At 38.8% G+C, this 13747-nt stretch overlaps 1 protein-coding gene across 3 annotated transcripts; it reads left to right on the forward strand.

Annotated features, from left to right (window-relative positions):
• Positions 1 to 3249: 3249 nt before the first annotated feature.
• Positions 3250 to 13747, forward strand: rag1 (recombination activating 1). Of its 3 annotated transcripts, XM_051689677.1 has the most exons (5): positions 3267 to 3386; positions 3467 to 3564; positions 5632 to 5958; positions 7581 to 8716; positions 10531 to 13747. In XM_051689677.1, the coding sequence occupies exons 3-5, from the start codon at positions 5651 to 5653 to the stop codon at positions 12276 to 12278; spliced, it is 3192 nt and encodes a 1063-aa protein (XP_051545637.1). In that variant the 5' UTR covers positions 3267 to 3386; positions 3467 to 3564; positions 5632 to 5650; the 3' UTR covers positions 12279 to 13747. The 3 variants fall into 3 exon arrangements, with proteins under 3 accessions (XP_051545636.1, XP_051545634.1, XP_051545637.1); XM_051689676.1 differs by lacking the exon at positions 3467 to 3564 and having other exon boundaries at positions 3250 to 3386; XM_051689674.1 differs by having other exon boundaries at positions 3256 to 3564.

The raw sequence follows: 13747 nt of genomic DNA on the forward strand, positions 1-13747 counted from the left end.
GGTGACAGTGTTAATGCGACCTAAAAGGGTGAAATGTTTTCAAGTATATAACCACCAAATTATATAATGCATTAAATAAAATGGTGCAGTATTTATCTGTCACATGAACAATGAGGATCTTAGTGTGACAGCATTATTATACATATAATTTTTTTTAATGCATTATTTTTTATCTAATTAATCACACTGAATTAACTCATTAAATCAACAGCCCTAATTTTGCAACACAGAGAAAGATATAGAATACTGCACATATGCTGTTATGGATCAGTTTTTAAAATCAGGTGATTCAAAGCCTGTTCGCACCTAAACCTAATATACAGTGCAAATGTTTGTTGCAAACAAGATTTTGAATAGAAACAATGGATTCCTATGGCAACATTAATACCGACAAATCGTCCGCAGACAAACCGAAGGTTCTTTTTTCCTCTTCAAGAAACCTGACTGTTACATGAACTGTCCAAATGATTGACTTACCAATGCTACATATAAAAAAAGAGGGCACTTCGCTTGATTATTGCCTCAATTTCGATTGGTTATAAAGCTGCGTGCCCAAGACATTGTGAAAAAACAAATTCAACAGATATAGCGTTGTCACATTGTACCGTTACTTGCTGGAAAATATAGCTTGTGACTAGAAAACCTTTCAGAAAACGCTACTGTGCAATTTAGTTACCAACCAAACTCTGCAAATATACTGTAGTTAGAGTTAAAATAAAGATAAAAATGTCATGCAAATGTCAAAAGAAGATGACAAGCTCTTTAAACACTTTATTAGTGACCTTTAAAGACGTCATGTGTCCATGATCCACCTTCACGATCAAATAATGGTTCAGATCTCAGTGCATTGATTGGTTCGCTGTTTCACGCCGCCCTCTGCATCAACTCCAAAATCTTCAACCCCACACTGCAGGTGTCCTTTCAGACAATGATAACAGCAGTGAAACCCACCTGAACCACAGCCCTTCTTACAAAACTGATCCTCATAGTGGAGAACAACACACAGCCTAATGCCAGGTGGCTGTTGACTGAAGATATTTTGCACATAAATCAAACTGCCATTGGGCTTATCAATAACAAGTCAATTAGCAGGCAGAGAGAGGTGCCGATCTCTAGGGGTCACCAATGTTTGTTAGATGGACATCTGCAGCGCTGTTTTCTTCGCCATGGCAACGGACCTACAGTAGCACTTTCCCTCTGTGTTTCTCTCGCTTTCTCTGTTTCTCTCATTCTCGGGCAAGCCGGAATGCTGCTTTTGAAGGAATAGTTCATCCAAAAATAAGAATTTGGTCAAATCCATATGACTTTCTTTCTTCCATTAAACACAAAAGGTGAAATTCCATGTTTTTGGAAGCCATATGATATCTTTGAATGAGGGAATGACTGGAATTTAAGTCTTTTTTTACTGAAAACCGACACATCCGCTGTAGCTCTCAAACCTCATTTGCGGTTTTGCACGTAATAAGATTGCAGCTCGTGATGCAACATGTTTAAATGTTTAAAATTGAACACAAGCGCAAGATTTAAGAGCTACATTTTCAATTAATAATGATTTAAATTTCTGTCTGTTCCTAACATAAAGCTATTGTATTACTTCAAAAGACTTAGCATACAGCGTCATATACAGTAGGTCATATGGACAACTTTATAATGCTTTAAAGGTATTTTTTGGAGCTCAACCGTGAAAATAGCCATCCATTTTCGTTGTATGAAAAATAACAACTTATAAGACAATAAACAATCACACATGTAACCTAAAATGCTATATATCGACTATGTCTTTCAGGCCCTTGAGGCATCTTTATGAAAGATGAAAGAACCTTTTTAAAACTGCTGTTTTATGTGACCATAATTTTCTTCAGTTTATAGACTTGGCTATAATGATTTGGCCAAAAGCAAAGTGTCTGCATGAAAATCACATTCCTTCGCATTACTGTGCACATTAATGAGGCTTTATTTATTTCCTCTTTCTCTCTCTTTCTCTTACTCTCTCTTTTTTGCTATCAATCAGTCTATTTATATATTTGTCTATTTAATCCATGTAATTATTTATTTTTCATATTTATTTGTGCAGTATTATAGTGTATTCAAGTATGCATTTAGTTGTTTGTTTGGTTGGTTTGCAGAAGTCTTGGCCCTCTGATAGTACTCTGTGTCTATGATGGGCCCCAGGAAAGGCTCTTGGGCACTCACTGTGTGTTTAATGACTAGTCCGACAGTGTCAAAAGGGCCTGCCGAAATAAGTCCAATTCTTATGCAAATATTGAATCAATATGCTTACAAATAAATCCCTTAAATTAATTTTTGATGACACGATCACGGTTCAGAGTGCAACTGCAACAGGAGCCACTTGTAGAACTAATTAATATTCATCAAAGTGACACAAAAAGCAAAAGCAGTGTCATCATGGATTACAAAAAGAAAAAACTGAAATACACTTGCCTCAGCAGTCAGAAATGTACTTATTTATTAGGGGACAAAATAAAATAAATAAATAAATTAAAATAATATAATAATATATACAGTATTTTATGTATAATTAAAAATGTGTGTGTGTGTGTGTGTATGTATACATATATATATATATATATATATATATATATATATATATATATATATATATATATATATATATATATATGTTCCATTTATGTCAAATACTTTATTTGAATCAATGTATTTTTTTTTTTTTTTAAATCTAATGCAATTTTGTTACTTTTGGTGCCAGTTTGCCTCAAGCAGGTATCCAAAACTGTCAAATGCAATCGTATTATAGGCCTACCCTATGTTTGTTGTGCATTTCCAAGTTTTGAATATGCAGTAAAGGTCATTTTATGCTGGCTGCATTGAGTAGATAGTTGTCAGCTTCCTTTTAAGGGATTCCACTGATCTGATGTGCTCTAACAGCTTTTTCTATACAGCTCAGATCAAATAGCCGAGCTAAAGCTTGTTGGTTCGGACCACCTGCTGGAGAGAGTGCAGCCATAAACAGCAGAAGGGCGCATCAGTTTGTATCTATGTGTCTTCTATTGATATGTTTACGATAAAGTATATGTTCATGTGCGTTTGTGTGTCTTAAGAACACATGGTATATGTTGTGTATGCTGTGTGTGTGAATGTGGTTTGCAACCCCCCTACCCACCCCAGATCTCCCGTGTTGTCTCTCAGGTGCTAAAATGTGGCGGTTAAAGACCCCACAGAGAGGTATAAATAGGACTATCTTCCTATGGAGAGAGACATTCTTTTATAGGAGAACCTAAGGAACACTCTTATACACAGAGACTAGAAGATAGACAGCCACAAACAAGAACGCACCAGGCCTCCCCTGTGCCCCCATGCGGAAAAGGACCCAGGGGAGAATTTGCCAGCTGAGCCTCAAAAACAAGGTAGGAGAACCCAGCTGACTGACAGATTGAGTGCTCTCAGCTGTTTGTGTGTGTATATGTCTCAGTAATTCACTTCATAGTTGAGAGCTGGAGAGTCCCAAGCTGAGAGGGGGGAAAGAGAACAAGAGAGAAAAACAGAGAGAAAATGCCAACATGCACCCGCCATGGGAGTGTTATGGTAAGCGCTTGTTGATTTATTGATCAGGAAAGGGAACCGTTTTACATTTTCATGGACTAGATGAGAGCGAAGCATTGTGACACAGTGGTTCTGAGACTCTGACAGCCGCCCGAGTGATGTGACTTCTTAAGTTAGTCCTTGTTTTTATTTGCGTTTTTTCCTCAAATGGTTGAGACACCAGTGTAGTGGATAGAATCTGTCTCATGAATGGCTGGCATTACAATTTTCCTTCATCTGATGTAAAGGTAGTTTACCCCAAAATTTACAATATAAAGATTTATTTACTCATGTTTTTCCAAACCCACATGACTTTCTTTTTATCCATGGAACACAAAAGGAGATGTGAGGGCTGAATGACAGCCTCAGTCATCATTCTCTTTTATTGCATTGTTTTCCAATACAATGAAAGTAAATGGTGACTGAGACTGAACATTCTAAGACATACATGTTTGTAACAGCATAAGGGTCAGTAAATTATGACACATTTGTTTTTAAATGCATTAATTTTGCTATGTTTATGCCTCTAATCCACACTAGAACGCCGTTTTCCTCCACCGAAAATAGAACGCTTCGAAAACACTCTTTATTTCCACAAACTTCTGAAAACAACGACTTCAAAACTGAAAATGGAGAAAACAGAAAACAGATTAGTGGAGACATTTTCGTTTGAAAACGCATGAATTTTGCTACATTTATACCTCTCATCCACACTCGAATGGTGTTTTCATCCACCCAAAATGAGCATTTCAAATACGCTCTACATTACCACATACTTGGGAAATCGATGATGTTAAAAACTAAAAACAAAGTTTTTAACATGTTATAGGTTTTTGTTTGAAAACGCATACATTTTTCTACATTTTAACCTCTAATCCACACTAAAATGGCATTTTCTTCTACCGAAAATAGAGGGTTTTGAAAACACTCTTCATTTCAGCAAACTTCCGAAAACAACGACTTTAAAATTGAAAATGGAGTTTTCAAACGAAAACGGATTATTGAGGATATTTTCGTCATCCACACAGAATGACGTTTTCCTCCACCGAAAATGAAGCATTTAGAAAACGCTCTACATTACAGCATTATTTAGAAAACAATTATGTTTGGAAACTGAAGACAGAGTTTTCAAACAAAAATGGAATAGTGTGGATGTGGCCTAAATCGTTATGTGTGCATCACAAGGGGCCACTCAAAACGAATGCGTTCTTGCAGGTTAAAAAGGAGCAAGATACAGCGCAGCGGAAGGAACATGGCTCAAGATGCATTTTTAACCTGACACGGTGTCTAAAAAACAGAGCGCTCCTGTGTGAGACACTGAAAAAAACAGCCAGACACAGCACAGCTGTCAAAAATGTCTGTCTAGTACATTTACATAGGAAAACAACAGAAAAACAGTCAGGATGAACGCAAAAACACGTTATATGTGAACGCCCCCTAAAACCTGTTCCACATAACTCATTGTGCCTCTCTCTCTCTTTCTCTCTTGCTCTCCATTAAATGCCAACAGGCTACTCTATGGCCTGAAACTCATGTTTCAGCACAGAAAATGACTATTATAACTGATTGACAGCCTTAGAGGTGTCCATTTAGCAAATGCTTGGTACCTGAGAAGTGAGAGGAGAAAAAATGAAACGAAAGATGAGGGATTGAAAAAAGGACATGGTGAGTCCCTGATCGGGAGTGTTAGGGAGGAGGAAAATGAAGTTTTCAGCGCTGGATCGATTCTCGAACGCTTGTCTCATGCATTTTACAGAAGCGCTAAATGCCACTTACCGTATAATACTGCACTCTGGGTCAGAGCAAAGCTTTCCCACTTGGGCTGGGATTTCAGGGCGCTTTTAACAAACTATGCTGTAGACTTAAGTAAATCTGTTTGATTGTGTCAGAGCCTTGGAAATAAGATTATTTTCGCACTTCTTTTGTGGATTTAAGAGTCTGAAACCCCTTTTCTATTACACCTAATAATATTTCTTGGCAGCCAAGCTAATCTCAGAGTCCCATAAACTCGCGATTCATGAAGAATTAATCTCATTCCTTCTAACTTTCTTGTCTCATTCTTGAAAGCAGCTGCGACTAAGCTGACGCCATGGACAAAGAGAGGTGGAGTTCTAAAGATGCTCCCAGAGCCTCAATGCCTGACGAACTTTCTCATCCTAAGTTCTCCGAATGGAAGTTTAAGCTCTTTCGGGTCAAGTCAATTGAGAAGGCCCCCCTGCCTAATGATGCAACTGTGGAGAAGGAGAACCAGGCTGAGGTGGATATGGAGATGGTGGGCTCCCCAGGAAGCATTATGAAGCTCTGTTTTGGGGGGAAGAGTAAGGAAAACTTGGAGGGATCTCGAGAGAGAGTGGATCTCAAGCTGCAGGAGATTGATACACATATGAATCTAATAAAGTGAGTCTAACACTCCCATTGGTTGGGTATTCAAAGTGATATGAGGTTTCAAAAGCTTTTCAAAAAAATAACCAATTTTCAAATATATGAATGCATGGTCTTTCAATTCACATATGGAAACGTGCTCACTGATTGTACTACTGTATGTCTAAGCATATTGATTCGACAGTGCTGAGTTTGTTTTAAAAATGCTGCAAGGTCTAATTGGAAAAAAAAAGTGTTGTAAGATATGCTTTTGATCAAACTGAATTATCTGATCAGCATGTCCTTGCTTTCAGTGTTGGGGATGTTGAGGGAATTAGTGATGCTATTAACTTAAGTACATTTTCAGTAGCCTGACAAAAAAGTGTAGCTTTTCCAGTAACAAGGTACTTTTTTCCAACAAGTAGTGGTGTAGTGCGACCAAACGCAAAATTGTAAATGTCAATTTGTTTGCACACGCAGCATTATTGGAATGTCTGAATATGTTTTAGTCAATTGGTTCATCCTAAATGGTTCTCTCTCTCATATGTGTTGGAAAGTCATTTTAGTGAATCGATTTGTCCTAAATATTTCTTCCTCTCTCATATGTAGCATTGGAAAATCAGATTCATTCTAGTGAATCAGTTCATTCAGATGATTCATATAAATAAATTGATTAAAAAAAAAAAAAAAAAAAAAAACATGATTCACCGATTCATGTCCCTGGACCCAGCACAATATTTTCAGTCTTCTTTTTTATTTTCAAATTATTTAATTAAATGCATGCTAAATAAATTACTTTGTATTCTAGTTTTAGTTGTATTTAGTGTAAATGTACCTTTTCAAACATTTGAAATTGTTCATTTGAAAACCATTTTCTTTTTCTTTTTTTTTTTTGAGCCAGGAAAATTCTGGATTGATCTAATTATAGAACTGAAATCATCGGATAGATATACTGTCTATATATTTTAAAAGTTATTGCCCTCGTAAAGGAATATTCCAGGTTCAATATAAATTAAGCTCAATCGATAGCATTTGTGGCATAATGTTGATTACCACAAAAAGTATTTTAGACTCATCCCTCCTTTTCTTTAAAAAAAGCAAAAATCGAGGAGGCACTTACAATGGAAGTAAATGAGGCCAATTTCTGGAGGGGTTAAAGGCAGAAATGTGAAGCTTTTTATTTTATAAAAGCACTTACATTCATTCTTCTGTTAAAACTCAATTATTATTTGAGCTGTGAAGTTGTTTATATCATCATTTTTACAGTCATTTTAGAGTTTGTTGACATTACATCTTCATGGCAGCGTAGTTGTAAAAATGGCTATAACTTTACACAGAAAAGGTTAGTAAGCGATTTTATCAAATTAAAATAATGTTTTTACGGATTAGTCCCATTTACCTCCATTATAATATTAATAATATTATGCCACAAAAGCAGTTGATTGAGCTTAATTTGTAATGAACCTGGAATATTCCTTCAAGGAGCTTCAATGTAGTTAGCTACTTTTTGTTAGTAGCTTGTAGTGTAGCTAACTAATTTTTCAAAAGATTAGCTTGACTGTAGTTTAACTACTTTAAATTACAGCTTGTAGCTTCCCCAACACTGCTTGTTGGTCTTTTGCTTAACTTAGCTTAGCTTCTCTTTTCATCCTTTGCAGAAGCCTTTGTCGTCTGTGTGGCCTCTCATTATGGAAAGCTAAAGGTACTGCGCATGAAGTCCAGGGTGACCTGGAAGAGTCCAGCAGGTGTGCTTTGCGCCGGATGGGCTGCAAGTTGGCAACCTGGCCTGAGGTAATCTTGAAGGTCTTCATGGTGGACGTGACAACCGACATGGAAACGGTCCATCCGTCCCTGTTCTGTCACCGGTGCTGGATGGCTGCCATGAGGGGAGGAGGGTTCTGTTCTTTCAAAAGGACCAGGATCCCAGCCTGGAAGCCCCACACCTCCAACTGCAACCTCTGCTTCCCCAAGAAAAGCTCTTATGAACGGATGAGAAAGAAGCGGATCAAGCCACTTAAAGGTGCGCACAGCCTTACGAAGAGAATCAAGAAGGACTCCTCAGCATCCTCAGGGGCCAATAGAGTATGGAGACAGTCCACAGAGAATCAAGGGGGATCAGGTGGGAAGGACTGGCTAAACCCATCTGTTCAGAGAGGACAATGGATGAAGACCATTACACTCTGCCAGAGAGACCATCTGAGCTCAAAGCTCATCCCCCAAGAGCTCCCAGTGGACTTGCTATGTGCAGTTACCTGCCAAGTGTGTGATCACCTTCTTTCCGACCCTGTCCAGTCCCCATGCCGACACCTGTTTTGCCGGGTCTGTATCGTAAGGTACAGTCACGCTTTGGGGCCACACTGTCCCACCTGTAACCAACAGCTGAATCTATCCCACCTGACCAGGCCAGCCAAGTTCTTTCTCTCCACTCTCAGCTCCCTGCCTCTTCTTTGCCCCAGCGAAGGCTGCAATCAATGGGTCAGATTAGACTCCTTTAGAGAACACTGCCTCAACCACTATCATGACAAAGAGTCCCATGAAGAACAAACACCTTCAGAACAGAACCTGGATGGCTACCTGCCCATCAACAAAGGTGGGCGTCCTCGACAGCATCTGTTGTCGCTGACCCGGCGGGCACAGAAGCACAGGCTTCGAGACTTGAAGAACCAGGTGAAAGTGTTTGCCGATAAGGAAGAAGGAGGGGATGTAAAGTCGGTCTGTTTGACGCTCTTCCTTCTGGCACTGAGAGCGGGAAATGAACACAAACAAGCAGACGAGCTGGAAGCCATGATGCAAGGTACTGCCAAGAAGCATATCACCCACAATATGTGACTGTCAAAGCAGTCGAAGTCAAATTAATACAACTAGAGTGAACAGATTTTTGCATTATGCATTATTGAGTCGCTTAAAGGGATAGTTCACCCACAAATGAAAATTCTGTCATCATTTACCCTTGTGTTGTCACATGTACAGTATTAGTTTCTTCCTTCCTTGGAACACAAAAGGAGATTTTAGGGCTCAGTCTCAGTCACCACTTTTATTGTATTGAAAATAGATGCAATGAAAGTGGATGGTGACTGAGACTAACATTTTGCCTTATTTTGTGTTTAGTGATGACAAAATATAAAAATGTAATCTAATATACAGTACGGTATCACTATTATTTTTCAGTATGTATAGTTAGTCTGGTTCTTAAATGCCTGACTGTAGATAAATGTATTCACTTTTCATAAAGCAACAGCTTTAACATGTAATTTTACATCATGATGTTTACATTTACTTCTTGCATATAGATGTATTAAATTAATTGAACATGCTCACAAGGTTATCTACATACAAAATTAATCCATACCTTGCTCGTATGGCTGACTGTCAATTTAAATAGAATAGTCACCACACTACTGAATGTGTGTGTATATGCACGTGAGACTCGAATACACAATAACAATTCTTGTAAAGAGCCTGTTAGGATGAAAACAACATCAGTAGCCCTTGTATCTGCAAATGACACAGCCAGAGTCTTCAGCCCCTGGGGGAACTGGGCCCAGCTGGTGTCTGCTTTCATCTGTAGCCAATAGATCAGTATCTCCAGCCCAGCTGAGTCACCTCTCATCTAACTTAAATATTAATAATCTCACTGATCTAGAACAATTACGAAATTGTCCATGCTGCAATTACAATCAGAATTTTAGAATTTCCATGTAGGATTTGCTGGTGCTTTGAAATTAGAACAGACAAACACACACACGTGCATACACACACATGAATATGATACATATGATCACATATGTCAACATTATGAAGTTTATCAAGAACATGTCCAAACACACACACACACACACACACACACACACACACAACACACACACAAAAAACACACTCAATGTACAGTATAAAGACATTTTTTAGTACCATTTTTTTTTGCATTGTGAAATTTTTATTATTCTCATTACTGTAATATAAAAAATAATGATATATTATTTAAATTGAAATGTATTTATACAACATGTTAGTATTTGTTGTATTGCAATAAATGTATGCTGATTTTCCATTTAAAAACACTTTATTAGTATTTTTTTTTTATTTAATATGGTAAAAAATTACAGTAATAACAATTTTATGAGAATCATCTTTGAGAATGAGATTTGAGGACAAAAACTAAACATATGCCCGGATATCTCGTAAACCCCGGTTGCGCAGTTGAAATATCAGACCATTGGATGGTTTGCTTTTTTGTTTCACCTTTATTTAACCAGGAAAGTCACTTAAGAACAAAATTCCTATTTACAATAACAGCCTGAATGGTGCGATTGACCAACCAGAATCAAGTATTCCAGAGATCTGTGTAATAACATTTCTTATTTGTTTCTTCTGATTCTGGGGTGATATACGACCCAGACTTGTTCTTTTTTTTCTTCTTCTTCTTTTTTTTTTTTTTTTTGGTGATATTCGCCCACAAGCATACAAACAAATCTCTATATCAATTTCTTGTGCTCTCTTTCTTACTCACTTTCTTTCTTTGTTTATCTTACCCAAACAGTTCTATGAATACATAATATACTTCTGATTCAGTCTCACACAGTTTTGTTTTCCTTCTGTATTCTCTTCCAGGCAGGGGATTTGGCCTACATCCTGCAGTGTGTTTGGCTATAAGAGTCAACACCTTCCTCAGCTGCAGTCAATACCACAAGATGTATCGCACTGTCAAGGCCACTAGTGGCCGCCAGATATTCCAGCCTCTGCACACTCTACGCAGTGCTGAGAAAGAGCTTCTTCCTGGTTTCCACCAATTTGAGTGGCAGCCGGCTCTCAAAAACGTTTCCAGCTCCTGGAATGTGGGTATCATTGATGGCCTCTCTGGTTGGACGGACTCTGTGGATGATGTCCCTGCTGACACCATTGCTAGAAGGTTCCGCTATGATGTTGCCCTGGTCTCGGCATTAAAAGACCTGGAGGAGGACATCATGGAGGGGTTGAGAGAAAGAGGGCTGGATGACAGCACGTGCACCTCAGGCTTCACCGTGGTGGTAAAAGAATCATGTGATGGTATGGGAGATGTCAGCGAGAAACATGGAATGGGTCCAGCTGTGCCTGAAAAGGCGGTGAGGTTCTCCTTCACGGTCATGTCCATCTCCATCCGAGCTGAAGGTGAGGAGGAGGCCGTTACCATCTTTCAGGAGCAGAAGCCAAACTCAGAGCTCTCCTGTAGGCCTTTGTGCCTCATGTTTGTGGATGAGTCAGACCACGAGACCCTCACGGCCATCTTGGGACCTGTAGTGGCAGAGCGGAAAGCCATGATGGAAAGTCGGCTAATTTTGTCTGTCGGTGGTCTTCTACGCTCCTTTAGGTTCATCTTCCGAGGCACAGGCTATGATGAGAAGATGGTACGAGAAATGGAAGGCCTAGAAGCTTCAGGTTCCACTTACATATGTACCCTCTGCGACTCAACTCGAGCCGAAGCTTCTCATAACATGGTGCTACATTCCATCACACGTAGCCACACTGAAAACCTTGAACGATACGAGATCTGGAGAACAAATCCATTCTCTGAGTCTGCCGAGGAGCTCCGTGACCGGGTCAAGGGTGCTTCCGCCAAGCCTTTTATGGAGACCCAGCCCACCCTGGATGCCCTGCACTGTGACATTGGCAATGCGACTGAATTCTACAAGATCTTTCAGGATGAGATTGGCGAAGTCTACCAGAAAAGCAACCCGAGTCGAGAGGAGCGCCGTCGTTGGCGGTCAGCCCTGGACAAACAGCTGAGAAAGAAACTCAAACTCAAGCCTGTGATGAGGATGAATGGAAACTTTGCCCGCCGACTGATGACACGTGAGGCCGTGGAGGTCGTCTGTGAGCTTGTTCCTTCCGAGAAACGTCGCGAGGCACTACAGAAGCTGATGGAACTCTACCTCCAGATGAAGCCAGTGTGGCGTTCCACCTGTCCCGCCCGAGACTGCCCTGACCAACTGTGTCGATATAGCTACAACTCTCAGCAATTTGCCGACCTCCTTTCCACCATGTTTAAGTACCGCTATGATGGCAAAATCACCAACTACCTCCACAAGACTCTGGCCCATGTGCCTGAGATCGTTGAAAGAGATGGATCAATTGGAGCATGGGCCAGTGAAGGTAATGAGTCGGGGAACAAACTCTTCAGACGCTTTCGTAAGATGAATGCAAGGCAGTCTAAAACATTTGAACTCGAAGATGTGCTGAAACACCACTGGCTGTACACATCCAAGTATCTACAGAAGTTTATGGAGGCTCACAGGAATTCTGCGAAAGCTCTGCAAGCCACATTCAACCCAGAAGAAACCCCAGATGAAGTTGACATGGCTCTTGATGTGCAAGATTTTTGATTGACTTTCTTTAATGGACCATTTTTCTTGCTAAAAAAATGGTTAAATAATTGATTTTATTTCTTGAGATGAGATGCAATATTAGGCGTAATAGCTTTATTATTCACTTCCATTCATTTTTAAGGTAGTGCATAGAAGTGAGCTAAATTGTTTTATGGCACAGATAAAAGTGTATGGGAATGGCAATTCTTTCTCCCCAGCTTTAACAGGCAAATGTTCTGTGTTTTATCTCTTGCTGCTTGTGAAATTTGAGGGAGTTTATTGTATTGGCAGGATGTGATACATTCACGAATTCATACAGAAGGGTTATTTATGTGAACGCACAAGGGAACTGTAAGTCACTGGAATTGTGCTAAAGGAGCCCCACATTTATGATGGCTGTAAAAATATATCACACAGGGCAAAAACAAAATGGAATTAGGAAACTCAAACTGTCTCCATTGCGTGAGACCCAGAGAAAGGGATAACTTTATTTCCATACTGTGCATTACAATATTCTGATTGGGGTTCACTGGGCACAAAAGACTCTGAATGACCCATAGGCACTATATTACATTATTTGCACATTCAAGTAGATTCAGAGTATCGGCATACTCTACCTCAGTTTTCAGTCTTCAATCTCACAAGTCCCAAAGGACATTTGCACCACACCATACACAAATACACTTTCAAACCCATTCTTGAAGAAATGGCCATTTCATTTACAGAAAAAATCACCTATTGACTCAATTTTTCAAGCTTCTTTTTGTTTATGTGTTACTTTTTCACCTCATTTACCTCAGTTAATTAATTATGCGTTTTGTTTATTGGTTCTAGATTACATGCATTGTGTTTACATTGTACTCCTTCAAACTGAGAAGTTTTTCAGTGATCCACTGTTTACTTTATAAATACATTTGATTGATTTCTTGTTTTAACTGATTTGATTTCTTTGATATTATACATGTATTCTGTATTTTACCCCTAAACCTTGGGTACTACTAGTTGTTATATTAGCTATTATTTTATTAATCCAAAGGCACCTCTCATGATTATATTTAGGGGACATATGTTGTGTGGGTAAAATTGCATGTCTGTTTATATACTGTAGCTTTATGCTGAAGACATGAGCATGTTTTATGGCAATATGCCATTTTTGTTCTGTTTTAAATGATTTGGAATGAAAATGCTTTGGACAAACCATTCTTTATTGTAAAAATAATTATGTTTGTAGACTGGCACAAAACATGTTCTTGACTCAACATTCTTTCTTTCTTTCACTGTGTGAGAACATTACAGTGATTGTTGTAATTCATGAACGTGTGGATTTATACTTTACATTTGGCATGTCAATTATTGAATATAATTTTTTAATAAATTACATTTTACTCTTGCTCTGCCACATTGTTCATAAAAAGGAAATAAATAATTAAACCAAAAAGCCAATTGAGAATGTCAAATTTTGTGTCCTATTGTATGTAGAAATGCAG

The sequence above is a fragment of the Myxocyprinus asiaticus genome, chromosome 46 (assembly GCF_019703515.2).
Source record: "Myxocyprinus asiaticus isolate MX2 ecotype Aquarium Trade chromosome 46, UBuf_Myxa_2, whole genome shotgun sequence".
NCBI classification, from domain to species: domain Eukaryota; kingdom Metazoa; phylum Chordata; class Actinopteri; order Cypriniformes; family Catostomidae; genus Myxocyprinus; species Myxocyprinus asiaticus.